General features: G+C 44.2%; 2 protein-coding genes across 4 annotated transcripts in view; one reads left to right on the forward strand and one right to left on the reverse strand.

Annotated features, from left to right (window-relative positions):
* The window catches only part of mrps18b (mitochondrial ribosomal protein S18B), a 6,327-nt gene extending 4,378 nt beyond the window's left edge, over positions 1–1,949 (forward strand). For both annotated transcript variants that reach the window (XM_028598465.1, XM_028598464.1), the window contains exons 6-8: positions 643–709; positions 796–855; positions 1,598–1,949. In XM_028598465.1, coding sequence (XP_028454266.1) covers positions 643–709; positions 796–855; positions 1,598–1,797 — 327 coding nt within the window. In that variant the 3' untranslated portion in view covers positions 1,798–1,949. The remainder of the gene's footprint in view (positions 1–642; positions 710–795; positions 856–1,597) is intronic.
* abcf1 (ATP-binding cassette, sub-family F (GCN20), member 1) lies at positions 1,934–25,371 on the reverse strand. 2 transcript variants are annotated; one of them, XM_028598463.1, is made up of 25 exons: positions 25,111–25,371; positions 23,668–23,714; positions 23,492–23,569; positions 18,213–18,336; positions 18,088–18,122; positions 17,085–17,177; positions 15,808–15,864; positions 15,629–15,712; positions 13,597–13,692; positions 13,321–13,443; positions 12,999–13,099; positions 12,456–12,541; positions 11,676–11,815; positions 11,032–11,180; positions 10,853–10,936; positions 10,274–10,398; positions 9,428–9,540; positions 7,475–7,649; positions 6,498–6,572; positions 5,938–6,008; positions 5,827–5,859; positions 5,102–5,270; positions 4,957–5,021; positions 4,801–4,873; positions 1,934–2,270 (listed from the first exon to the last, which is right to left on the reverse strand). In XM_028598463.1, exons 1-25 carry the CDS (start codon positions 25,172–25,174, stop codon positions 2,104–2,106), a joined length of 2,427 nt encoding a protein of 808 aa, XP_028454264.1. In that variant the 5' UTR covers positions 25,175–25,371; the 3' UTR covers positions 1,934–2,103. The 2 variants fall into 2 exon arrangements, with proteins under 2 accessions (XP_028454264.1, XP_028454263.1); XM_028598462.1 differs by having other exon boundaries at positions 23,668–23,717.
* Positions 25,372–27,038: the final 1,667 nt, after the last annotated feature.

Here is a 27,038-nt window from a genome sequence, read left to right on the forward strand (position 1 = left end):
ACTGTATCTGAAGTCTCTTTTTATATAGACCTCAGTGGTCCCCTAATACTGTATCTGAAGTCTCTTTTATATAGACCTTAGTGGTACCCTAATACTGTATCTGAAGTCTCTTTTATATAGACCTTAGTGGTCATCTAATACTGTATCTGAAGTCTCTTTTATATAGACCTTAGTGGTCCCCTAATACTGTATCTGAAGTCTCTTTAATATAGACCTTAGTGGTCCCCTAATACTGTATCTGAAGTCTCTTTTATATAGACCTTAGTGGTCCCCTAATACTGTATCTGAAGTCTCTTTTATATAGGCCTTAGTGGTCCCCTAATACTGTATCTGAAGTCTTTTATATAGACCTTAGTGGTCCCCTAATACTGTATCTGAAGTCTTTTATATAGACCTTAGTGGTCCCCTAATACTGTATCTGAAGTCTTGAAGGGTAAAGTCTTGAAGGTTGTGATGGCTGGCCGACATCACGATGGAGAGCCACCATCGTGATGCCATGCCCCCCACCCTGTCAGACACACACTAATCCTAGTCCAGCGCTGGACGGGACCTTTAATGAACATAATGCCATTGTGTCAGTGTATCAAGGTGCACAGCTTTAGCTCCAGTCCCATGGTAACCCAGGTGTGTCTTCTCTTGCAGAATGTAAAACTGCTGCAGCAGTTCATCAGCCCCCACACTGGCCTGCTGTATGACCCCACTCAAACTGGTGAGTCAGCTCGTTGTCACAGGGAGCTCACGTGTTGATGCAGAAGCAGCAGCCGGCTCATGTTGTGTTGCCTTCGCTGTCCCCAGGTGTGTGCATGAAACAGCAGAAGAAGCTGAACGAGGCAGTGAACACAGCACGAGATCACGGTACATAACAGCACACAGACTACCAGCTGCCCCCTGCATTCCCATTATTTTCTCTCTTTGAACCCTGATCTATGCATCTGTAAAGTCCTGAGATAACTCCTGTTATGATTTGACACTATAAATTAAATTGACTTCATATAAACAGACCTCAAACTGCCATGAGATACCTCAGGTGCCATCAGTAAATGGGACTGTAGGGCCATCTAGTGGCGGCAGGACAATCCAGTTTACCATTTCCCCTGTACAAGCCAATGGCATTTATCTGAAACTGAATGAGGATTGGACCTTAAGCCTAGCTACATGTCAGGAAACTGAAACTGTATTTGAGGACTAAAGCTGCAGGCAATAACACATTTTTTCTACAAGAAACAGAAGCTGAGCTGGGAGATTGGCAGATAAGTTTTTAACATCTCAGCAGCCACTGCACTGATAAACACTGGCAGAACCCCAGTTCATTTTGTGCATAAAACCAATAAAATATTACCGATAGAATTGAATCAGACGCTTAATAATTGATGTAAGGAGGGATTTCTTAAGTGTTTGCTTTTAAGCAATCTTAAATAGTTGTTTGTAATATTTGAGAGCACTCCGGATGTCCGACATGTTAGAGTAAACGCTGAGCTCTGACTCTGGGACTAGAAGGCATTTTTCTGTTCCATGGATTTCAACATCTCATCACATGCTCAGTGGTTTTTATTAACTCAACCAGTCAGCCATCACTAACACCTGTGTCCTCTCTCAGGGTTACTCCCCTTTCAGATTCCATACGTGGAATTTGCGGGAGAGGACTACTCCAATTCCCATGATGCTGTGGGGTCCACCCCTCCGCCCCAGTCCCTCAGCTCCGGCGCCAGCTGGTATCAGTGGTACAGCGAGATCAGCCCCGATGAGAAGGAAGTGGCTAAAGTCAAGAAGACGTACAAGGCTTACCTAAAGAGCTGAGAGGACCGAGCAGGCTGTCCTGCTGGATGTCATGGTGCTGCCATTAATAATAACCACCAATAACTGATCCATATGTGCGGCTGACCATGTACTGGACTTTCTAAATCCTACTGGAATACAAATAATCACAATAAAAACATGATGAAAATGGATTTATTTTATTGTTTGGCCTTTGTAGATTTTGAGTACAGATTTTACACTTTCATTGGTAGAAATTAACACTCCAGTATGTGTCCAACTCCATGCTGTTGTTACAGTCCAGTAGAAATATCCTCCGTGTTACTGTGGGGGGGGGGCTCTGCTCCATCAGGGGTTGACCTTGTTGACCATGGTCTCTCCCAGAGACTCCAGCACCTCCCGCTTGTAGTCCTCAAAGTCTCCATCGATCTGGTTGACGGTGCAGTCCTCCACCACGTACAGCTGGCACCGAGTCTCAGTGATGAGGCGCGCGTCGTGACTCACGATGATCACCGCTGCACAGGAAGGACAGGCCACACACACATCCATCAGTCAGGCTCTGAATTCAACCGCCTACTTTTACTTTGTTTAACATATACAACGCAAAAGAAAAGAGTATTGTCACAGTACGACATTGTTGGCAGGTATTATGTCAGTTTAACATCTAAGACATTAAGCATGGTGTTATGCCGCCTTCACACTGGCACTTGAAATCAGCTCCGTAATACGCAATGCGTCCCCAGTGGATGTCGTACGACACGGTTTTTTTATGTCAGAATTATGAGTTTCTTTCAACCAAAATTAACAATGATGCACGGAGGAATGTTGTACGGGTTTGCATACAACGTTTTTTGCGGGTCAAATTAATGATTACTTTCAAAGACTTTTGGGTGTTTTATAGAATTTTTATAGAAACTGTGGAAAGTGTTCCAGCCAATAACAGACGAGAAGGATTTGGGGGTTAGTGTGTGAACATCACCCAACATCGCTTTGAGCACCTTTAACTCAAAAATGAGGTTTAATGTCATAAATAAGGTTTATTGATCATGAAGAAAAAAAGCGCTGAAAAAAAGTGACAAAAATGTTTTATAAAGCGTCAAAAAAATCTCTTTCTATCCCACTAACGTGTCTCAAAATAGCACCACGCTTCCACGGTAGCATAATGAGGGTCCCTACATGTAAACCGAAGCCCTGAGAACTTTGTAAGTGGACAGACAGTTTATTAAAAAGATAGTTTATAAAGACAGTACCGTTCACGTATACAGGCGGGCGCCATCTTGGGAAAACAGTCCCGACCAGTCGAACGACAAACGCATTGCTTGAGCTATGTTACTGGTTACCGTTTTGAGCTAACGTTAGCAATCAAACAATCATAGATATCTAAAACGTTTTTAAAATGATTTTCATCTTCTGTTATTGTTTGTAGTGAGAAAAGTTTATTATTGTATGGATTTCACAAATTTCAGTATGACACAGCGTTAACCGGTATACCGTTTAAATCTGAGCATGATCAACTCACATCTGCACTCTACTCGCTTTGGGTAGTGACAACGGTACTGTAAACTTTATAAACTATATTTTTAATAAACTGTACATTTACAAAGTTCTCAATGCTTGGGTTTACATGTATTCAATTCAATTCAATTTTATTTATAGTATCAAATCATAACAATAGTTATCTCAAGACACTTTACAGATAGAGTAGGTCTAGACCACACTCTATAATTTACAAAGCCCCAACAATTCCAACAATTACAGTAATTCCCTCAAGAGCAAGCAGTGCGACAGTGGCGAGGAAAAACTCCCTCTTGGGAAGAAACCTCGGACAGACCCAGGCTCTTGGTAGGCGGTGTCTGACGGGCCGGTTGGGGGTGTGATGAACAGTGGCGATAATAGTCACATTAATAATGGAACAGTGACTGGATGTAGCGGGAAGCTCATTATGCTACCGTGGAAGTGTGGTGCTATTTTGAGCCTTGTTAGTGGTGTACAAATAGCGATTTCTTTTTACTTTCGCATGCCCCGACGACTAGCGTTATAAGCTAATTAGCGGTTTGCACTAAAACTGGTCACATTCGAGTAGCGCAAAAACATATCCCAGGTTCATTTCGCGCCTGATTTGTCCGTCAAGGAAGTGGACAACACTGACTTGGCGTTTGCCTGTTGATATCTGGCCCTGGCCGTACAGTCTGCAGCTCTGGCCCGGACCGGTCAGCACCGTGCTCAGCCGGTCCCAGCACAGGCTAGCTGCTGTGTTCAGCTCGCTGTGCTAACCCTTCCCTCCTCTTTTCCTGATTGGACTTTTATGCAAACCAAACGTTTCCTGCTGTCGCTGCGTCACATTAAAAGCTCTCCCAGCGGGATGCTTCTGTTGGGATGGTGTGTATCACCAGATTTGCAGAGCTTTGTAGGCGGCACTATTCTTCAATAAGAGTTGTGTGGATGTCCTGCTACATAAGGCTCATCATTCCACTTTCTAACCTTCGACACTTGTGGCCCCTTTATCAATTTTTTTTTTTTTTTCCACTTCTGTGTATATACACCACTAACACCAACCTTTTACTAGTTTTTTTTTTGGAATTCATGGTCAATAAATCTCATTTGTAGGAAATGATACCTAATTATTAAGTTTAATAAAAGCAGATATTATGAATTGTTTAAACTAATATTAAAGGAAGGATAATCACAGAAGTGTCAACTTTCAGTCGGGATACTGTTTCAATATTTCATTGTTTTTCTTTTTTCAAATGCAAAAAAAATTTAATAAAACACCCAAAATTCAAGTAGAGATCCGATCTTTAGTTGTACTCGTGAAGAGCGTTGTATGGAGCCATCCATGTTATTTTTGGGTAATCAAAATTAGGTAGTTAAAAAGATACCTAATTTGACCCGATGATCAAATCTAAAATAAACGGATAATTTTGTTCTTTCAGAAATAACATTTTAAATAAAACGTAAAAGGCTGCCAGTCAATGTTACGCGGGGCCATTTGGGCTGTGACTTCAACCATGTGGATCATCATATCATCCCTTCATCTCCTCTTACCTCCTTTGTACTCGTTGATGGCCTCTGATAAGGCGTCGATGGACTCGATGTCCAGGTTGTTGGTGGGTTCATCCTGTTAGAGAAACAGTCAGAGAGTCAGAGGCTGGCCGAGGCCTTCAGGGACAACATGAGCAGAGTACTTTAGAGACTCCTTACCAAGACCAGCACATCAGGCTGGCGACAGGACAGCTCGGCAAACACCACGCGGGCCTTCTGCCCCCCTGTTAGAGAGAGAGACACACACACAGTCACATGTCTGTCTGCTCCGCTGGCAGGCAGGGTGTCAGGCTCAGGTTCTTACCGGACAGTTTGGAGATCTGGATGGTGTGGGCGTGGCTCTCCAGGCCAAAGCGGCCCAGGCACTTCCTGCCGTCCTGGTAGGGAAGGTTAAAGTTCCTCATCAGGTACTCAGTGGCCGTCTCCTCCATGGTCAGCTGGTCGGCATACTGCTGGTTAAAGAAGCCCACTTTCTACACACACACACACACACACACACACACACACACATTATTTAGTTACTCTCACTAGAACTGGTCTAGCCATACTACTACCTTTTCATTTTAGAAAATGTGTGAATGCAGCGCTGCAGAGCCGTTTGTCTCTCACTGCTGGGTGGGTTAGGGTTAGGTAGGCTAGTTACAATTGTGTCACGTATTGTGAGTTGTAAGTTGTTCTCTTTTCTAAAACGAAATGCCTCGCAGTCTTTGGGCGCACTCACCGCATTGCAGCTTCATTATTTTTTTTTTTTTTTTTTTTTTTTTTTTTTTTTTTTTTTAATTCGGCTACGTCCCGCTCCCGTTGATTTCTATGATCTATCCGTCCCAAACATGTTACCGACTCCCATGGGAATCAAGTGGCCCGCGGGAGTCCAGAAAAATTGTCACCCTCCAGTGTGTGTGTGTGTGTGTGTGTGTGTGTGTGTGTGTGTGTGTGTGTGTGTGTGTGTGTGTGTGTGTGTGTGTGTGTGTGTGAGCCCCTGCAGGTGAGAACACAGTGACAGGATGGATGTTACAGTGAGGTACTCACCAAGCGATGATTCTTCCTCATCTCCCCTTTAGTCTGAAAAACAAACATGCGTTACCTCAGCAGTCCACGGATTTCAGTCCCATTCACATGTTTGCGTGTGTGCACACTTACAGGACCCAGTTTCCCTGTGAGCAGCAGCAGCAGGGTACTCTTCCCCACGCCATTGGGTCCAACTATACAAACTAAAGGGAGGAACACAGAGTCCTGTCAGAATCAATACAAAATCCTGTCAGCAGCAGCCACGAAAAACTCATCTCAACTTCTGCCTTTACTCCAACACAAAAAAGCCAGTGTCGTGTGAGCTATTTATTGAAATGCTCGGAGGGAATTTAAGTTGGGCTTTTATTGTGAAGGGTACATACAGAAGAAATGAAGCCAGCGTTATGCACTGCTGTTGCCACTATGGGAGTTAAAGAAAGTGTGTGGGCCGTGTTGGTTCACGCTGGTCCAGATTATGAAGCCTCTGTGGTTTTTGGTTTATGACCCTCGGCTACAGTTGTTAGCACCCATTGGCTCAGAGGGCTAACCTGGCTCGTTTACTTGAGCACAGGAATTTTCCCAGTGTGGGATTAATAAAGTCTATCTTATCTTAATTACGTGAAGGTCTTTGCGAGCCAAACCCCTCCGAGCCCTCAACGCTGCCTGAGTGATGCCGGCTGCAGCATACTTACTCCTGGAGCCCATGTCGATTCCAAAGTCCACGTTTTTGAAGAGAGGCTTCTGACTGTCATAGCCGAAGTCCACACCTGTACAGGAGAGGAAGCACCGAGTCACATGTTGCACTTTCAACCATGTTTCCATGACTACCTGCCCTGTTTAGTTCTGTTGAAGGGAACCCTGGAGCGTGAAGGGAACCTGTTCCAACTAGTCTACTGCTCCCAATAAGTGACAAAATAACAGCAACATTTTCCTATTTCCATGTTGTGATTTGTATAGTCACAGCGTGTACAAATAACATGGTCACATGAGACACAGCCATCTTCTAACGTATACAAACTATATTCTCAGAAGGCGAAGCAGTGCTACCTGGGTGGAGTGATTTGCTTGCAGCACCCGAGAAGCCCAGCAAATCACTCCACCCAAGTAGCAGTGCTTTGCCTTCTGAGAATATAGTTCCCAGTTTGTATACGGTTAGAAGATGGCTGTGTGTCATGTGACCTTGTTATTGTACACGCTGTGACTATACAAATCACAACATGGAAATAGAAAAATATTGGCGTTATTTTGTCACTTATTGAGAGCAGTAGGCTGGATGGAGCCGGTTACCTCCAGGATCTGTGCTAAGCTAGGCTAGATGGAGCCGGTTACCTCCAGGATCTGTGCTAAGCTAGGCTAGATGGAGCCGGTTACCTCCAGGATCTGTGCTAAGCTAGGCTAGCGGTGGGTGCGTCAGACAGAGTTAGGACACGCACGGAGATGAGAAGAGTATGTATGGACTTATCTAACTCTGGGGGATACGGGGAATAAGACAAAGTCCCAATAAGTCGGCGTGTTCCTTTAAAATGGTATACATTGTGATGGCCTCGCTCAGGGACATGATGCTCCAACATCACAGCTGGCCTCTGCTCAGCGCTGTGACATGGTTCCCTGCTCTGATTGGTCGCTCAGACTAACTGGCGTGTGTGGTGTGGTGTGCAGATGTTCTTACTATGCAGGCCCAGGATGGGTGGAGACAGAGGCGGGGGGTTGGGGAAGGTGAACTTGACCGTGTACTCTTTAGGCCTCTTCAGCAGCTCCGTGGCGTCCTGGCTCTCCTCCTCCTGACCGCCCTTCTTCTTGCCTTTCTGCTGCTTCCTGGTCAGGGCCTCCTTAGTCTGCTTCTCCTGAGAGGAAACACATCACACCCAAAGGAGGGATATAAAGCATGGCTGTCAGCTGGGAATGGCAACATGTGACACACACCATATCATCTCTCAACTGGAGCCCACAGCTTTAGGTTACATAGGACTTTATAGGCTGCCTTCTTCCCATCCAACTATTGGATTTGGTTTCATTTTTTAATGAATTTATTTCGAGAGATTTTTCCAGCCCCTCCCTCTCTTGAAGTCGCACGCCGGGTTCATGACAGCGTCAAACGCTTCACTTCAGCAGAGACTGTCTAATAAGGGGAGAAGTTCCACTCTCTGGAAACTTCCGACTTCTGAAGTGGTTGCAGTTCCACTTTGTATCCACATGAGGGTGCTCATGGGTGCAGAATGAATGGAGGTCTACAGAGCGAAATCCACTTTTCTCAGGATATCATTTTTTGTTTAGTAATTTGAATGTTGCATTCAAAAGGGGAGGCAAAGAAAATAAACACTGCTAGGTGTTAGATTTTTTTAAAGTGGCTTTTTTGTTCTAAAAAGCCTTTTAAAATGTCAGTGACGTCATCCACATCGTACGACCGGAGATACTGCTTTACGGCAAGCTCTGAGTCCATTCCTTTTTTGTCACGAGGCATCGACAACACAGCTGACAGGTTAGGCTCTCCCTGTTAATACACGTGCTAGAAGGAGGTTTGGTTTGCTAATGTTTTAAAGACCACGCCGTAGACGGGCTCGGACATTCTGGTTCCGCTTCGATTGCCGTGAAGCGGGATCTCTGGTCGTAATCAGTCCTTCACTGACCAATCAGCATTCATTAGCAGAATGCTAGCGTGTTATGGGTAACAACGACTAAACCTATAAGACTAAACCTGTAAGAAATCGAAAGGACATAAGTACTCGTTCATTCAACTTTCGACCTATAAGCCATGTCAAACTTGCAAAAACTACGATCAAATCTGAGATTTCTCAACGACAATCAGGCGAAAGAGACAAATTTAGCCGTCTAGCTCCATAGAGTCCCATTCATTTTGCACTCGTCCGCGATCACCCCCAGTGGAACTCTGGTGGAACTGCGACCAAATTAGGTCCCCTCCGCTCCATAGCTTTACAATGGAGCTAACCGCTAACGGAGCTAATCGTTGCTAACTGAGCCTTCAGTTCCCGTTCTCCGTGCCGGAATCCATTAACTGTATTTACGGACTTGAGCCTGAATAAAATCCGTTGGCTGTAAAAGTTTTAAACTACAACTCAGTGTTGTTTGAATGACAGAAATCTTCAGATGAGATCTAAATTAATGCAACAGGACATGTATAGTAGCCTGAAAAACTGTGTTTAGGATCCCCAAAAACATGTGTTAAAACACTTGAAAACAATGATCTAACAAACAAAAATTAACTTTAGATAGCCTTAGTCTTATATAATTTAACAGGAATGAGGAGGAGACAGTGTTGAGATTTTTAATAACCTGTAACTTTCTGTATGGATCCTAGTATTAAGGTTAAGTTATAGCTTATTTGGGCTCTGGGTAATCAACCAGATTTAATTGACAAAGCACATCATGGGTATACACTCCATCTGTATCATCTTTTAGCCTGATATGTTTAATATTACTTAGTTATTTATTTCAAAATAATCTGTTAATGTTACATTGCCTAGTCATTGTTTCAATAAACCGTTCACAAACCTTTGTTTGACTAGTTTATTACTGAACCCGGCCCTCACACGCCGGGCTGTCCCATCCTTCGCCCCCCACCAACCAAAGGAAATTCTCAACCTGTGGGAAACCCTGTACTCACAGCCTGCTTGGTGGACTTGCCCCCAGCCTTCAGGTCTTTGAGTTTCTTCTCCTGCTTGTCGTACTGTTTCTGCAGCTCTTTCTGCTTCTGCACGTACATCTTCTTAAAGGTCACTGAAAGAAAAGCACAAACACTGAGCAAAGTCAAGCAGCAGTTCCACTTTTCAGATGTGTGTGTGTGTGTGTGTGTGTGTGTGTGTGTGTGTGTGTGTGTGTGTGTGTGTGTGTGTGTGTGCTCTCTCTCTATGTCTTACTCCGTCTAACCAGAACACTAACCATCTTAAATGTCATTGTTTATAAGGGCATACAACATGTATTACCTTAATGAGATTGTATTTATTGTTCCATTTATGCCATTGTACTGTTGAGCAAAGAAAAAATGTCTATTTTGAAAAGATTGCTTTTTGTCATTTAATTTGGTAAAATATTAAGTTATTTTTAAAAAGTATTGCACATTTTTTGTTTAGATTTTTTTTTTTAATGCTCGTTTACCTTAGTATGTTGAGGAATACACATTTCAAATTTGGGGCATTTTCCGGTTACACTTTACTTGAAGATATCTACATAGGAGTGACATGACACGGTTATGTGTCATAAACATTATAAACAAGTCATACATTCGTGACATAACGCGTCTTTTAGTAAGTGTCATTTGGTTTTTGTCATGACAAGTTAGGGTTAGGGTTCATGCGTTCATGACAGCGTCATGTCATTCTTATGTAGATACCTTCAAGTAAAGGGTTACCCACAGACTGAAACGAACTCTACTATCAACCTAAACTGAAAAAGCTAATGGAGTGACAAGGATGTTGTTATTGGGGGTTATGTCATGTTTCCTGATACTTACAGTAGTTGCCTCTGTAATAGTAGAGTTTCTGGTTGTCTAAGTGGATGATATCTGTACACACTTCGTCAAGGAAACTCTGGTCGTGGGACACTATGAGCAGAGTCTTCTTCCAGCCTTGAAGGTAGCTGTGGAAAGAGTTTACAAGCACACAACTTCAATATAATAATTAAAAAAAACAGTAGAAACATGAGTCAGCAGTGGGCTCCTGAGATGACCTGTGGTCACCACTCTGTAGTCTCTTGTCTTTGTTTGGTAGTTGTGGTGTTTGGTGTGGCTTCATCGTCTGCTTCATGTTTCCCTGCCGGTCCTTTCACAGACTGGTCCATGCGGCAGAACCATGCAGCATTTATTCATATTGCTGCATGGTTATGCTGCAGCAATATAACGCGGCCCTGAAGCCAAGCAGCTGGCAGAAACCAGGACACAACCCTTCAGGCTCACCGAGTGTCCCACTGCCAGGGCACAGACCAGCAGCAGTAACAGCTCTTTCTATTCGTAATACTTAATATTAAAGCTACAATTATCAGATACTCGCTGGTAAGATTGAGGGAAACATGGGAATAAAAAGCAGCTGCGTACTTGTTGAGCCAGATGACGGCGTTGAGGTCCAGGTGGTTGGTGGGCTCGTCCAGCATCAGGAGAGTGGGTTCCATGAAAAGAGCTCTGTGGACACACACACACACAGTCAGAGTGAGGGGACACACCTTCCAACAGCTCCTATTGGACACCTTCCATACATCATGTTTGTGACCGAGTACCTGGCCAGGGACACTCTCATCCTCCAGCCTCCAGAGAACCTCTTGGTGGCTCGGTTCTGCATCTCTGGGGTGAAGGATAGACCGGCCAGGATCCTCCGGGCCTTGGCCTCGGCTGCTGCGGCGCCAATGATCCGCAGCTCCTCATACACCTGTGGAGCAGCACACCGCTACTTTAACAATGACTCAATCATGTATGGGAGAAAAACCTGCACTGGTTTATTGGCATTTCTTTAAACCAATCGTAATGGTCTTGGGCAGCGCTAAGCACCGGGCGGAGCCACGGTGCCTCTGCAAAATAGCCTCTGGAAGGAACTTGGTTTGGTGGAACGTGTGTACGTTCAAAAGTAGTTTTAGTCGTGCAACAGAAAACTCAGATTGGACAGATAGTCTAGCTAGCTGTCTGGATTTACCCTTAACCATGGTCCTCAGAAATCCACCGCAGTTTAGAACGCCAACACAAAGGAAGAGGAAGATAGCGGACATCCGGCCGAAAATGTAGGAAAAACAAAAGGAACCTCCGACGGCACCGGGACTATCCAACAAATGAAACGTTGGCGACATAGACTAGGAGAATGCTAACAGAGCTTCAATGAAAACATGTGTGTGACGGTGTGTGTTAGACACAGGGACAGGCCGTCTCTGACCTTGTCCAGCCTCTCAGCCACGCTGTCCTCTCCCTTCTCCAGCAGGGCCTGCAGCTGTCTCTCCTCCTCCAGAAGCTTCAGACGTCGCGTGTCTGCCTTCAGCACCGCCTGCACCGCCGGGGTCTCGTCTGCTACCACCTCTGGGACACACACAGGACAAGAGGACACAGTCAGAGACCACACAGACTGTGGGACAGAGACAGAGAGTGGGACAGAGACAAACGGACAGAGACAGAGGGACAGCAGCTCCACATGTATCAGCCTGCCACAACCTGAGGGACTCACCACTATAAGATCCCAACATTAAAGATTGGTTAGGTATCGTACAGTAATTTTATTGTACAAAACGGTTAAGTATTATATTGTGTTATGTAATTGTTTTGTAATGTTGTATAACGATCAGTGCAGTATAGAATCCATGTGACACCTACTGTATGTATTTAATATGTGAGATGTACTATGTATGCTTTTTCTGTAAACTGCTTTGGCAACAACATGTTCTCTGTTCATGCCAATAAAGCAACTTGAATTGACAGACAGAGAACAGAGACAGAGGGATAAAGACAGACAGATTGACAGAGACAGAAAGAGGGACAGAAACAAAGACAGAGGGAGAGGGATAGAGACAGAGGGAAAAAAACAGAGGGAGATAACAGACAGAGGGAGAGAGAGGGACAAAGACAGACAGAGGGACAGAAACAGGTAGAGAGACAGAGGCAGACAGAGGACAGAAACATAGGGAGAGAGACAGACAGAGGGACAGAGACACAGGTCCCTCACCTTGTTCACAGAGCAGCACGTCGATGTTGGGGGGGATGCTGAGAGCTCGGTTGGCGATGTGTTTCAGTAGTGTGGTCTTTCCTTTGCTGAGGACGAGACAGAGACAAGTGGACAGTGAACAGAGACACAGACAGCAGCAGGAAGCCTGCACACTTCACATTACAGGTCGATTCCATGCAGTAAAACACAGGATCAAGTCAATTTCCATGAGTATAGTACTGCATACTGGGCTGATGCAAACATTGTTTTAAATAGATGTTTTATCACTGTTGTTATTATTTTTGTTTGTGTAATGGCAGCCGTAACATTAATGAGAAGGTGCTGAGGAGAAGAATGAAGAGAAAGAGAGACAAATTGGCTATGTTGGCCTTTTGCTGGGTTATGGCTGCAAATTCACTACAGAGGTACGTCAGAGAGCATCTTCACGACGTTGGTCCTCTAAACCAACCCCAACCTTGTTCTGATGGTTACATATCCAACCCAACACCTGATCATCAAGTATTCACAGTCAGATAAAGGAAAAAAAAACTAAAAGATATTTACCCATTTGGTCCAACTAAACCATATCTTCTTCCTGCTACGACCAGAAGGTCAGCGTTGACGAACAGCTCCTTGCCATGAGCAGATATGCTGAACCTCTCCAGCTACACCACACCCACACACACACACACACACACACAGTCACTAACAGAGCACATGCTAAACCTCTCCAGCTACAGAACACACCTTCAGTACATAGTTCTGCACCGCATGCAGCGTTTTCCAAAAAGTTTTCATTCTTAAAAGCATCTTAAGAGCTTTGAAACAATATTCTTATAATGGAGGTTCACATGTCAGAGAACACAACATGATGGAAGTAGAGAACCTTGATATCAGAGGCGTTCTCCAGCATGGCCTGTCTGGAGGACATCTCCGCCTGGGAAATAGAGAAATCTCCCTCCAAGGCATCCTGAGCACGAACACTGGCCACCTGACGCTCATATTCCATCTGGAACACAGATACACAACACAACATCGCTAGCTGTGCATCCCTAAAAATCCCTGAGAGGGAGTGCAGCCGTTTACCACTGCATTACACAACTGTTTTCACGTGGTGTATATAACGAGTGCATCGTAACAGCACATTTAATGACATAATTACCCGTTTCTTTTTCTTCTTCTTCTCCTTTTTGGTGAGGTTAGCATACGGGTCGTCTTCCTGCTGCTTGGCCTGATCTGCTATCACATCCTCTGCACTCTGATGGTAACAGCCAGACAGGAGAAACGTTAGCACTCTGATGGTAACAGCCAGACAGGAGAAACGTTAGCACTCTGATGGTAACAGCCAGACAGGAGAAACGTTAGCACTCTGATGGTTACAGCCAGACAGGAGAAACGTTAGCACTCTGATGGTAACAGCCAGACAGGAGAAACGTTAGCACTCTGATGGTAACAGCCAGACAGGAGAAACGTTAGCACTCTGATGGTCTCAGCCAGACAGGAGAAACGTTAGCACTCTGATGGTAACAGCCAGACAGGAGAAACGTTAGCACTCTGATGGTAACAGCCAGACAGGAGAAACGTTAGCACACTGATGGTAACAGCCAGACAGGAGAAACGTTAGCACTCTGATGGTAACAGCCAGACAGGAGAAACGTTAGCACACTGATGGTAACAGCCAGACAGGAGAAACGTTAGCACTCTGATGGTTACAGCCAGACAGGAGAAACGTTAGCACTCTGATGGTAACAGCCAGACAGGAGAAACGTTAGCACACTGATGGTAACAGCCAGACAGGAGAAACGTTAGCACTCTGATGGTTACAGCCAGACAGGAGAAACGTTAGCACTCTGATGGTAACAGCCAGACAGGAGAAACGTTAGCACTCTGATGGTATCAGCCAGACAGGAGAAACGTTAGCACTCTGATGGTATCAGCCAGACAGGAGAAACGTTAGCACTCTGATGGTATCAGCCAGACAGGAGAAACGTTAGCACTCTGATGGTATCAGCCAGACAGGAGAAACGTTAGCACTCTGATGGTCTCAGCCAGACAGGAGAAACGTTAGCACTCTGATGGTAACAGCCAGACAGGAGAAACGTTAGCACACTGATGGTAACAGCCAGACAGGAGAAACGTTAGCACTCTGATGGTTACAGCCAGACAGGAGAAACGTTAGCACTCTGATGGTAACAGCCAGACAGGAGAAACGTTAGCACACTGATGGTAACAGCCAGACAGGAGAAACGTTAGCACTCTGATGGTTACAGCCAGACAGGAGAAACGTTAGCACTCTGATGGTTACAGCCAGACAGGAGAAACGTTAGCACTCTGATGGTATCAGCCAGACAGGAGAAACGTTAGCACTCTGATGGTATCAGCCAGACAGGAGAAACGTTAGCACTCTGATGGTAACAGCCAGACAGGAGAAACGTTAGCACACTGATGGTAACAGCCAGACAGGAGAAACGTTAGCACTCTGATGGTTACAGCCAGACAGGAGAAACGTTAGCACTCTGATGGTAACAGCCAGACAGGAGAAACGTTAGCACACTGATGGTAACAGCCAGACAGGAGAAACGTTAGCACTCTGATGGTTACAGCCAGACAGGAGAAACGTTAGCACTCTGATGGTAACAGCCAGACAGGAGAAACGTTAGCACTCTGATGGTATCAGCCAGACAGGAGAAACGTTAGCACTCTGATGGTATCAGCCAGACAGGAGAAACGTTAGCACTCTGATGGTATCAGCCAGACAGGAGAAACGTTAGCACACTGATGGTAACAGCCAGACAGGAGAAACGTTAGCACACTGATGGTAACAGCCAGACAGGAGAAACGTTAGCACACTGATGATAACAGCCAGACAGGAGAAACGTTAGCACACTGACGGTAACAGCCAGACAGGAGAAACGTTAGCGCACTGATGGTAACAGCCAGACAGGAGAAACGTTAGCACACTGATGGTAACAGCCAGACAGGAGAAACGTTAGCACACTGATAGTAACAGCCAGACAGGAGAAACGTTAGCGCACTGACGGTAACAGCCAGACAGGAGAAACGTTAGCGCACTGACGGTAACAGCCAGACAGGAGAAACGTTAGCACACTGATGGTAACAGCCAGACAGATTACGTTAGCACTCTGATCCAGTGCAGAGGGGGAGAACCGACAGCTGCTGGAAGACAGACATACCTTCATCATGTCACCGCCATCACTCTCCTCCTCCTCCTCCTCATCTTCATCCTCGCTGCGTGCTCGTTCAGCAGGTTTGCCTTTCTACATGGATAAAGTTCAACCACACTTGGGTTACCGTGCTGAAAATGACATTAACATGATAAAGAAGTGAGCTAACATCAATGCTTATTACTTGCCTTCTGCTGCTCTTTCTTCCCCTTCTTTGGCTTCTCGTCTTTATCATGTTCTGGTGACTAAAGAGGTTAGCCCAGTTAAAAACTCAGACATTACAAATGCATGCAATTAAAAAAGGTGTCCAGAGCAAGATCAACACACCGCGAGAGTCCAAACTGAGATTCCCTAAGCCCTATTTTCCAACAGGCGTGTCTGGCTCTGCGTTCCAGAGGCACTGCGACCTCCGCAGGAGTGAGTCGGTTCATTGACGTATGGCACTCGATTCTCCCGGCTCAGTGACACGAGTCGGGTTAATTAACCGGCTCTTCGGTCAGTTCGTCAACACTATTTGGCACTGGGGATTTTCCTTTGGCACAGGCTAAAACCTCTTTTTTTTTTTTGGGGGCGGCAAACATTCCTCTATGCAGAAATAACCCTGTTCATAAAATTATTTTAATAAGCTTAACAGACTAGCATTTCTGGTGACGACTAGCGAGGGTAGCAGCGTTTAATCGACAGTCAACTTTCACTTATCTTGACTGCTTGAACGAGTCTGATTGAGTGAGCTTGAATTAACCTTTATGGAACCGCTTCGGTAGTGGTGTAAATCTTTTGGTATCTCTTGATTCTGATTCTTGTGGTCACGATTCCCAATTCAAAATTGATTCTTATTTCTTCACTGAAAACCTTGGGTCTGAAGATGGAAGACGGAGGGCTAAGGGCTAAGCTAAAGCTAAGGCTGCATGATACTAGGGCTAAATCTTTAGTTATTCGACAAACGCGTTTCCATCAACATATGAAAAGGAAATACATATAACAATGTCTACTGTAGGGCGCCCGTATAGCTCAGTTGGTAGAGCGGGCGCTCATATTTAGATATATTTTATATTTGGTTTACTCCTCGACACAGCGGGCCCGGGACTCGACTCTGACCTGTGGCCTTTTGCTGCATGTCTCTCCCCTTTCATGTCTTCAACATTCCTGTCAAAATAAAGGCCGAAAATGCCCCATAACATAATCTTAAAAAAAAAAAAAAAAATCAATGTCGGTATTTCACTTTATTTCTTAGATTTATTTGCATGTTGCCACTTTAAATCTTCCACACTAAGGGCCCTTTAGGAAATGTGTGCCAACCTCCCACCCCTCCAAAACAACTAAAATAGTCCGCTCCAGCCAAAAGGTAGCATCATGTCAACACTGAGAAGTGCAAGATCCAGAGATGAGATCAGTGAACACCACACTGACTCGTGCTGCATTTGTTTGGGGGTAATTTCAAGCCATGAGAAAAACAGCACTGTACCTTTTCTGCTGGTTTATCGTCATCTTCATCCAAGTCGGCTTCCTCATCCTCATCACTCTGGCCCTGGCTGAGAGCAGCAAAGATGTTTCCCCCCTGAAGGAGACCACAGCCGCTTTAAGTTTTACACAACGAGGACGGGGTTTTTCGTGCGATTAATTTGCACGTCAATATATTTTTCAAACTGTTGTTTTTGTCACCAGCACTTTCACACAGAGACTATTACACACCGATAAAGTGACCTCATTTTTTTCCCCCGAAACAAGGTTGATTTTTCAGAGCTTTCGCAACGGTTTTGAGGAGCTGCGTTAATTTGTGCTTAGGCTGCAGACTCTAGCCGCTGTACAATCGCTTGACATCTTCACTGACAAACGTTAACTCTCCTCTGCCCTCTCTCATCCACTCACACTGCGTCTCCGTCACTTTCTCTCTCTCTCTCTCTCTCTCTCTCTCTCTCTCTCAGCAGCTGTCCCACCGACATGGTAGATGGGCTGACACGAATATCCCAAACTTTATTCAAAACGGTCGCAAAATCGCAACGGTTGCCATCGTGAACAGTTTTGATTCCCAGGCGAATTATTTTGGCGCTTTCGCTTGGCTAATTCGTCACGCCCCCGGTGTGTAACGTAGGGTTGGGTATCGTTTGGATTTTTTGCAGTGAATGGTTAATATGCTTTTACGTCCGTTTTGGTGAGCCCTGACGGAAAATATGGCATTTTAAAAGTAGCCTACATTTACGGTAGCTAGCTAACGGTAGACTACACAGAAATGTGATATTTTTACATCCGTTTCGGGAGCGACAGAGGGGAAAATATTTCAGTCGACACATTAAGTGGAACCAAAATGAGGAACCGAAATTTGCGTTCTAATCCGGTCCGATTCCTACCGGTTGCGTAGGAACTGGTTCCATAGTGGAACCGGGTTTCGGTAGCCAACCCTAGTGTAATGGCCTTTCCTCTGCAACATGTGAGAGTGAGCACAGCGGGCCATGTAGACGGATACTAACCTTAGTCTTCTTGTTTCCTTTCTTGGGGGCCACGACTGTGGAAAAGAAACAACATTACAACGACTGTACAAACGCGAGAATAAGAAGGAGAATGCATTTCTAGGAGAAGTCTCAACATATCCTACCTGGCTCATCTTCCTCGTCACTAGCCTGCACTGAGAGCTTCTTCAGCTTCAGCATGACATCCTCATCATCATCATCCACATCTCCGCCTTTGCCTTTCCGACGGTCTTTCTTCTTTTTCTGAGGCTGAAAAGAACAGCTTCAAATTCAATTTCACATTTCAAAGCTGGCATTGACATTTGTTGATCAGAAATGCAGCGAGCTGGCTGGCTGGCTGGCTTAACGTTTCGTTAAATGCTCACTGTTTATCCCACTGTTGGGTTCTAAAGCACTGAACGGTTTATTTCTGATCTGCTGCTACAGAATGAACCCTCCAGACCTCTCAGGGGATCGGGGGTCAGCTATGCTTTCTGTCCCCAGAGTCACAACTAAACACGGAGAAGCAGCATTCAGTTGCTATGCTCCACATATCAGGAACTTATTCTCAGAAACCTGCAGGTCTGCCGCAACTCTCACTTCTTTTAAATCAAGACCTTTCTGGTTGATGCTTCCTTTTTTAAGTAATCGTTCATTTCTTACACTGCACTTTCACTTTTATTCTTGTATTTCATGCCTGTATTACTCTGTTTAAGCGGTTTTTATATTCTCCTTAATGAATGTTTTTAATTGGTTTTATCTGCTCTTTAATGTTTTATGTAAAACACTTCGAATTGCCTTGTGGCTGAAATGTGCTGTACAAATAAAGCTGTGTAACGTTATGTTGCCAATCTGGGTGTCCAGACCTCAGAGTCACTGCTCCGATGTGTACATACGCTCTCAAAAGCACACGCTGGCTGTCACCAAGGGGGTAAGCTTAGCTTCAGAACTCGAACCTCCTATGGCTCCATTTTGACGCTACAAAGAGATCAGTTCCCGTAAGCATTTCACTGACTAGCATACATTTTGGCGCCACTTTGACAGCGAATAACTTTACATCTGAAGTGTTTAAAGACTCTATTTGTCCATTGTTTATTTCTAAAGAAACACGACAATGGATAAAAGGCTCCATTACCTTGTACCTCACGTTATGGCTCCGTAGCAGACGCTTTTATAAAAATAGGCTAACGATTGTGTCATAACCACGCGACTTACTGTCGCACAGTAGAGGAATTACCGTATAGTACAGGAGAAGCTCGCAGGCAGTTTCAACTTACATTAGCTGTTTAGGTTTAATTACTAATGTTGAGTAGCATGTTAGTTAGCAGTAATTAGCCTGTGCCCATGTTATCTCCTTACATATACCTACGCTCTCCGTCTCTGTAAGATTGGGAATGATTGAGATTTCTCTTGGCACAGCTACCAGAAGACTTACAACTTTCAGACACGTTGCTCAAGTCACATTTACGTATATGTATATATATATATATATATATATATATATATATATATATATATATATATATATATATATATATATATATATATATATATATATGTGTGTGTGTGTCAATGGCTGTCACACAGAGAGCAGCCTGATGGGGGACCAATCACAGCAGAGTGTGTAGAGTGGAGGAACCAGGCCTCAGCTCCACACTTTACACTCAACTGGGTCCTGTTCTATTACCACCGTTCCAGTAATACCAGAGTGGAGATAGAAGGGCTATGTGTGCGTGTGTGCATATCTGTCTGTGTGACATCAAGACATCGAAATGGGCTTGAGCACCTGGCCTTTTTCCTCCTCGATAGAAAGTGCCCTTTTTTCTGGATGCACGTTTTATTAAACAGTTGTGCTCATACGTTTACATACCCATGATGAAGTTGACTAAAAAGAAGAATAAAGAAACATCTTTTGGAAATTGATCTTAATGCCTTAATTTGAAAAATTAGGAAAAATCCAACCTTTGAGGGCACCAATTTTCTTCGTGAATGAATAATGTACCATAAATAAATAAATAAATGTTCTTCCTTAAAATACATAAGTAAGTACACCCGTATGTTAAATTCCCATAGAGGCAGGCAGATTTTTATTTTTAAAGGCCAGTTATTTCATGGATCCAGGATACTATGCATCCTGATAAAGTTCCCTTGGCCTTTGGAATAAATAGGCCCACACCTAATAGCTGCTGTGATTTGCATTGAGAGATGATCTTATGGAAAGTACCCCATGCCAATCTCTCTCTCTTTTGATCGTAGGCTCCTCATCTAATAACAGTGATTTTTTTTTCATTATTGGTTAAGATTTTTTATAAAAAACTTTTTTTTCAAGTGTTATTTATTCCAATAACACCAAAAAGAATTAAAATGATGTATTGCCATTTGCAAAATAAACAAATTCTTAGCGAATTGTCACCTATTCTGAAAATATACTGAAACTAGTAGCACATTGTGTTATAGTTTCCTTTGCTGTTGGTGATTAACCTTATTTCTTGAGTATTTATTAAATCTATTTAAACAATACAATTGGTATGGTAGTCAAAGTTATGTTAATATATTTAGTGTTTTGTTTAAATTTCATATGAAAAATTATTTAACTATTTAGGCCTTTTTTCCCTTAAACCCCTGCCACCCAAAATGTCTCTGCACGTCCCTGTCTCCGTCTGTGTGCATGCGTTGTCTTTATGATGCTCGACGCGAGGCTGATTCTAAACGAGCCGCGCTTGTCCCAACAGCACGGTGACAGCAGCGTCACCGGGACAGCCAGTGGACTTTAAGCTAAAATGACGAGTGGATTGGCCATGCGGTTTGGATCAGAAAGAGAGGAATAACAACAAAAAAAAAGTATTAAAGTATTAACTTTCTAGGAGGGAGGATGGATTACATCAACGTGGCCAGGCTCAGGGAGGAAGGCTGCTAACGTTACATTGGGAGAGACACAAAGTTTGGTTTTAACAAATTGTATGGTGATGTTCATAGCAATCAGCGATCAAATCGCTGCCGATCGGGTGTGCGTTCTCCGGGTCCGGTCGGGTGCAAGTCAGACCTTTCTCGGTTCTACAAGGGTCCTGGTCCCAGCTGTCAAAATAATAGAACGGTCTGATTCCAGGTAGAGAGGGTCCGATACCGGCTCCGATACTGCCTAAAACGCTGGTATCGGTAGCAGGAAGTACTAGAGTTCATGCACCGATCCGATACAGCCATAAAGAAAATCTACATTAAAAGTAGTTTATTTATGTTCTTTTTCCGTTATAACTGACTGTCAAACTGGATGATAAAAGAAAGTTCTGTGGCTTTCATTGTTTGTGTTTGTTCATGATTTACAAAGAGTTTAACCTGAGCCAGACAGACAACAAAGATAGAAATCATATCACATCCATACAGGGATAGTAGTATACAGCTGTTAAAACATGCTGTTAATAACATATATGACACACTGGTATCGGATCGGTACTCTGTATCAGCCGATACGCAAGTTCAGGTATCGGAATCGGTAAGCAAAAAATGGTATCGGACCATCTCTAATTCCAGGTAGTAAATTATTTAGGGTCCGGGAACAAAGACCCATCGAGACATCCTTTCCGGAGTGCGACAAAAAAAATCTGTCAGGTGCCACTAAACATTTTCATTGGTCGCAGCGGTGCACCTGACATTTAGCAGGTCTGTCTCCGAGTGTGTAACTGTTAGGGATGTCACCACAATCCATAAGGTACCAAATCCATGCCAAAATGTGGACTTGTACCGCAGGTACCGTAGATGTGATTCTTCCTGACCTGACGAGGACAGTACACAAGTGTTCTAGTCTGCCGCTAAATGCTGGAGAAAGCCTACAAGCATGAGGGGAATGGCGCCTCATGTCCTTGCACATCTCCGTGCACACCATGGTTTTCTCTGACCACGCGACGGCAGTCAGTTTCTGCCTTACCGAATATCTACGGCAACGGCTTTCACAATTTCACCTGGAGCTCCCAAGCAGAGAGTAAATCTGTTTCTCTCTGCCCTTGTTTTTCACATACAGCCTAACGTTAGCTACGATAGCTACTGACTATAGCTATTAAGCAGCCCGGTTCTATGTGAAAACAACAACGGCAGAGAGAAACAGCCTAACTGAACATGCTTGCTGTCTGGGAGTTTCAGGTAAACTCATGAAGAGGTTAGCGTATGCTGGCTGTGTGCTGAGGTCAGGCTTCTGAGCAGCGGGCTAGGGTTCCTCAACACTGACCTTTTTTCCAGATTAAAAAGGAAATCTCACTCTCCTGCACCCCCTACACTACAAATTGTAAAGGATTACATAACATTTGTTGTTTTGTTTTTGACTGTGGTACCATATTGGGTATCGACAACCGTAGAATTTCCCTGGCAGTGGTATCAACTCCTATGTTTCCGGCATGGTGACATCACAAGTAGCGGCGTGTGTGTATGTGTGAAACTGGGCCGTTAATCCTCCTCGAGTGACATCACAACCTTCAAACTTGGCGTTAATTGAAAACGGAGAGAGCCATGGGCCATTGTTTGTCAGGAAACATGCTGCAGTGCATCATCAGCGGAGGTAACCACCTCTCCACCCCGCTTCCCTGTCCCTGGTAACATGCCTAATCCTGAACCCGGGTGGCCTCTTCTGGCTCAGAGCCTTCCACACACAAAAAGGCCAATAAACACCTTTCACAAAGAATGGCTTGTCCAACACAGACAACGCGCACACTATGCTTGTTACACACACACACGCCAAAGATTACAAATACTACGGTGCAAATCCACCATCATAATACCAATGTTCCAAGGTACAAACGCGCCTGGCTTTTAAAGGGAATGGGAGATATGGAGAAAATCAGATATGGGGATATTCTTGTCCTAATACCCCAATGTCGATACTGTGGCGATATTATTGGGTTGACAAGTGGTGCTTTAACAAAATATCTTCACAATGAGATTTAAGATAAATAATCTTCAGTAATGTAGATATAATGAGTAAGTGGGTAAAGCTGAAAATAATAGAAGAGCTAGTACAGTCTGGTAGAATTGTTAAGGTTCTTATTACAGTGGGGGAAAAAGGTTATTTGCCAGGCATGGATCTCTAGCTCCTCGTAGAGGGCAGCAGCCGTGACATGTGTGTGGCAGAGCAGCCAGCAGAGCAATAGCAAATTTAAAATGGGTCCAGATCAGTGGTGACACCGATCCTTAGGTTGGCTCAGGGCATCTATGGGCAGACCGAAAAACTGCCAGCACACTTCCATGTAGAGTGCAGTACAGGTCTGAAATATACACTGGGCTCATATTCGTCAAGCAGACCAGAGATCAGACTGGGGATGTTGCTACAGACCTAGACCTCTCGCATGCTGGAAGCCTCCGACGCTACGTTAGCCAGCAGGTTGCTGTTAACAGTGTACTAGCAGCCATCTGACTACTACTACTTTCAGAGGAAGATTACCGGTTTTCCTTGTGTGTCTTTGACAGCCTCGTCGTCTCCCTTCTCAGGTTTGGTATCTGTGGTGAGCTCCTCAAAGAACTGGGGAAAAACATCCACACATATCTCAGAGATTACACAACCGTTAGGAAGCATTTCAATACTTCAAAAAGTACAATGCAATACAAATCAGTACTCACACTCTTTTTCCCCTTTTTATCTTTCTTCCCCTTTTTCACAGTTTTTTCTGCTGGAAGAAAATGTCATTAAATCAGTGGGGCAGTTGTCAGAGATGATAGGACACAGACTGTCAGAGGTCAGGTGTGTGCTCTGCAAACTGGGTCTGGAATCAAACAATGACTATGATGTTAAGTGCTGGCTCTTTGAGGGAATTCACATCTGTAAATAACTTCTAGCCCAAAATAGTCTCTCAACAGGGGACAGAACGGAATTGGACGTGTAAGTTAAAATAAACTTAAATAAAAACCCTAACGTTTAACATCTGTTTAATAAATTAAATGAATAGCAATCAATAAAGACTTAAGTGTCTGCACTCACTAACATTTTCAAACAACCAATGGGACTGAAGCTGTTAAACATCTCTACTTTACCGTTTCCAGCTAACGTTAACGGTTGACACGGTTCCCCCTCAAACAGCCTGAACCTGACAGTCAGCACTTTTGGCTTACAGTCATTGTTTCATTTCTTTAGCACTTTATCTGCTTAATACAGTTACAGAAAATATAAAGTAATAATGGCAAGAGTCAAATAGTATGTGATTTCACTGTCAAACAGACTAAACTGCCACACTACTGCACATGTCCCTGCGGATAGTAACGTTAGATATATCCATCACTTCCATGAATGGATAGACCTTAATGCTAACGTTAGCTCAAATGTGCTTTGTTGAAGTCACTGTGAAACATGACGCCGTTCTCCATTCCATTTAAGTGTGTTTATCACTTAACATATATATGTATATGCATGTATTACTATTACACTGGTGAATGCTGGTATATTAACATTTGCTGGCAAATGAGCCCGGAGTATATGTTACACCAAACCCAACACAAATACAGCTAGCAATTAAATATGATCTTGTTTGTCGATAACTTTAGCTACATTTCACATTCTTTCTTTAGCTACATTTCACATTCTTTGGCTAAACCTATCGCATAGCGTTACAACGCTAACATCCATCTAACATGTGTCTAGTTTAGATTAACGTTAGACACTGATAGTTTCAGCCCTGTTCGCCTCTTCGTGCCACTTTGGCAATTTAACGTTACCGATATTGTTAGCGTTTACGGCCATATCTGACATAACGTTATCTAGCTAGCTAGCTAACTAGCTAACGTGCAATTGATATCTGTTGTAAAAGTTGGGGTTCTATTACAAGTGTTGTCTCTAAATCATTTGTCTTAACATCCGAATTGATCTAAGATGCTAAAGATTCATGAGACAGCTAAAGTAGTTTATTACCAGGCATACGCCGTTAACAATAGGAAGGATAGAGTAAAAAGTGAAGATTTTTCAATGAAGTTTGGCATTAACATTACTGATTGATTAACGTTAGCTCTAAGGCTACTTAGCTAGCCTGCTGGCTAGCTTGTCACTAACGTAAAGCGTTAGAGTCATCTCACCACCAGATGCCGGGGCCACTTCATCGCCCACCCACTCTGCGTCTCCTTTCGTTTTCTTGGGCATTTTCTTACTTTGACTTCGACTTTATGAGAATAACGGCGCTAAAACGATGTCCCGTAAGATTGATCAGCCACACACGTCATGCAGCTCCATGTGCGGCCCAACATGCCGGGTCAACAAAGTGTCATTCTGCTTCGTCTGGCGTTTCAGCGAAGGGCAGAAAGCTCGCAGGGACACACCAGCACCACCTCTCGGCTGGAGGACTGGGGGAGGGCGGGCGAGGAGGTCAAGGAGACAAGTCCTGCAGTCAGGGGCGTCATGCATTTTCTATGGGCCCCTCCCCTCATCCACAGCTATTCATTCTAGCATCTTTTTGGGCCCTCCTCAGTCCTCACATGAGGGCCCTGGGTAGGTACTCAGTCCCCTTTTCCCCCCTAGTCCGACGCCCCTGCCTGCAGTGTCTGCTATGTTTTCCTCATCACTCCTTTTCTCCTTAGGGGACTGACCAAACAGCTTCTGCCTTCCAGCATGGCCTTTCTCTTGTGTTTTCCACTGTGCGTAATAATGACACACATCACCAGCCAGAACACTCTTTTCTAGGTGCGAAGGAAGAGAGGAGAGAGGGGTTGCTGATCAAATTACACTGGAGGGAAAGATTTCAACTCATGGGCTTTATAAGTGGAAACACGATTCAGGTTAAAACAGGGTCAGAACTACATACAAACATGCAGAGAATGGAACTCCTCAGGGCAGGGTTGCATTGTAAGTCCCATTTTCATCTGTGGCGATAAATAATATATTTGGTAATGAGTCATTGGCTGAGCACAAGTCTGCTGAGGAGCAAAGGTGGGGGAAATATGAGTGCATCAGCTGCATGCAGTGGGTCATGTTTTCTGCATAGGGCCTAAGGCTATATGGCACTGCATCCCAGCACCATGACGTTATCATGTTTTCTTGCACATCGGGCCACGGTAGAGGCCCCTTCATAATGTTTTACCTTGGGCCATCCAAGAGGGCATTTTTTCAGCACTAGGAATATGGGGGCACTAGGGGACCTGATATTACCGTGGAGAGAGTGAGTTCTGCTGAAAACATTTACGATGTGACAGGCAGGAATGTGAAGGAATAATCTGACCAATAATCATGCAAATCTTATATATATATTTACTGTTGATGCATTAAGAGTTGTGTGTTTGATTTAGGTTGGGTTGAGAGGCATAAAGCCTCTCATTATTCAAGAATGTCTGAGTCAACACAGAATGTTTCATGACTTTTAATTAAATATGATCAAAAGAGGGACATTTAGGTAAGATTGCATTGTCTGCTCAAAGGTCAAGCTTGTTAGAAGTGTGGTGTAACTGTCAGCCTCTGTGAAAAAACAGTAAATATCTGAAGAGTGAATCATCATTCGACCCTGGATACGGGAAATGAGCCGGTTGCTGAGGTGATGACCTGCCCGGAGACTGGAGGACTGGCCGGCATGATAAAAAGTGTAGGCAGAGTTAGAAACTCTTAGGTTTCGGGGTGGGGGTGTATGGATGGAGGAGGTCGGAGAGGTACTGTGGAGCCAGGACATGGAGGGATTTATAGGTGAGAAGGATGATTTTATATTTGGGAGCCAGTGAAGGTGGATCAGGGTTGGGGTGATGTGCTGCCAGGTCTTGGTGTGGGTGAGGACCCGGGCGGCAGAGTTTTGGATGTTACTATCAGGCTGTCTGTGATGTGTCTGTGTCGGGCAAAGGTGGGCGTACCTTTGACTAAAAATGTCCAATAAATCTAAGGAAGATAAATTGATCGTTTGTCACATGAAATCATACATGGTATAATTCCAGTGATTGTGAAATGTTATCTTATCTGCTCCTTAAACTTGTGCATGATTCATCATAAAGTAGTCAGATCAGCACACAGAAAAAGAGTCACCCAGTCG

This window comes from Perca flavescens, chromosome 14, assembly GCF_004354835.1.
Source record: "Perca flavescens isolate YP-PL-M2 chromosome 14, PFLA_1.0, whole genome shotgun sequence".
NCBI lineage: Eukaryota > Metazoa > Chordata > Actinopteri > Perciformes > Percidae > Perca > Perca flavescens.

What these genes read in the sequence shown, in the direction of transcription:
- abcf1 (XM_028598462.1), bottom strand. Translation starts at nt 25,174, where the DNA reads ATGCCCAAGAAAACGAAAGGAGACGCAGAGTGGGTGGGCGATGAAGTG. An exon ending in AGAAGAAGAAAAAGAAACGG is followed by an intron (nt 13,444 to 13,596) that starts GTAATTATGTCA and finishes TCTGTGTTCCAG; the next exon opens with ATGGAATATGAGCGTCAGGT. An exon ending in TCACAGGGAAACTGGGTCCT is followed by an intron (nt 5,860 to 5,937) that starts GTAAGTGTGCAC and finishes TTTGTTTTTCAG; the next exon opens with ACTAAAGGGGAGATGAGGAA.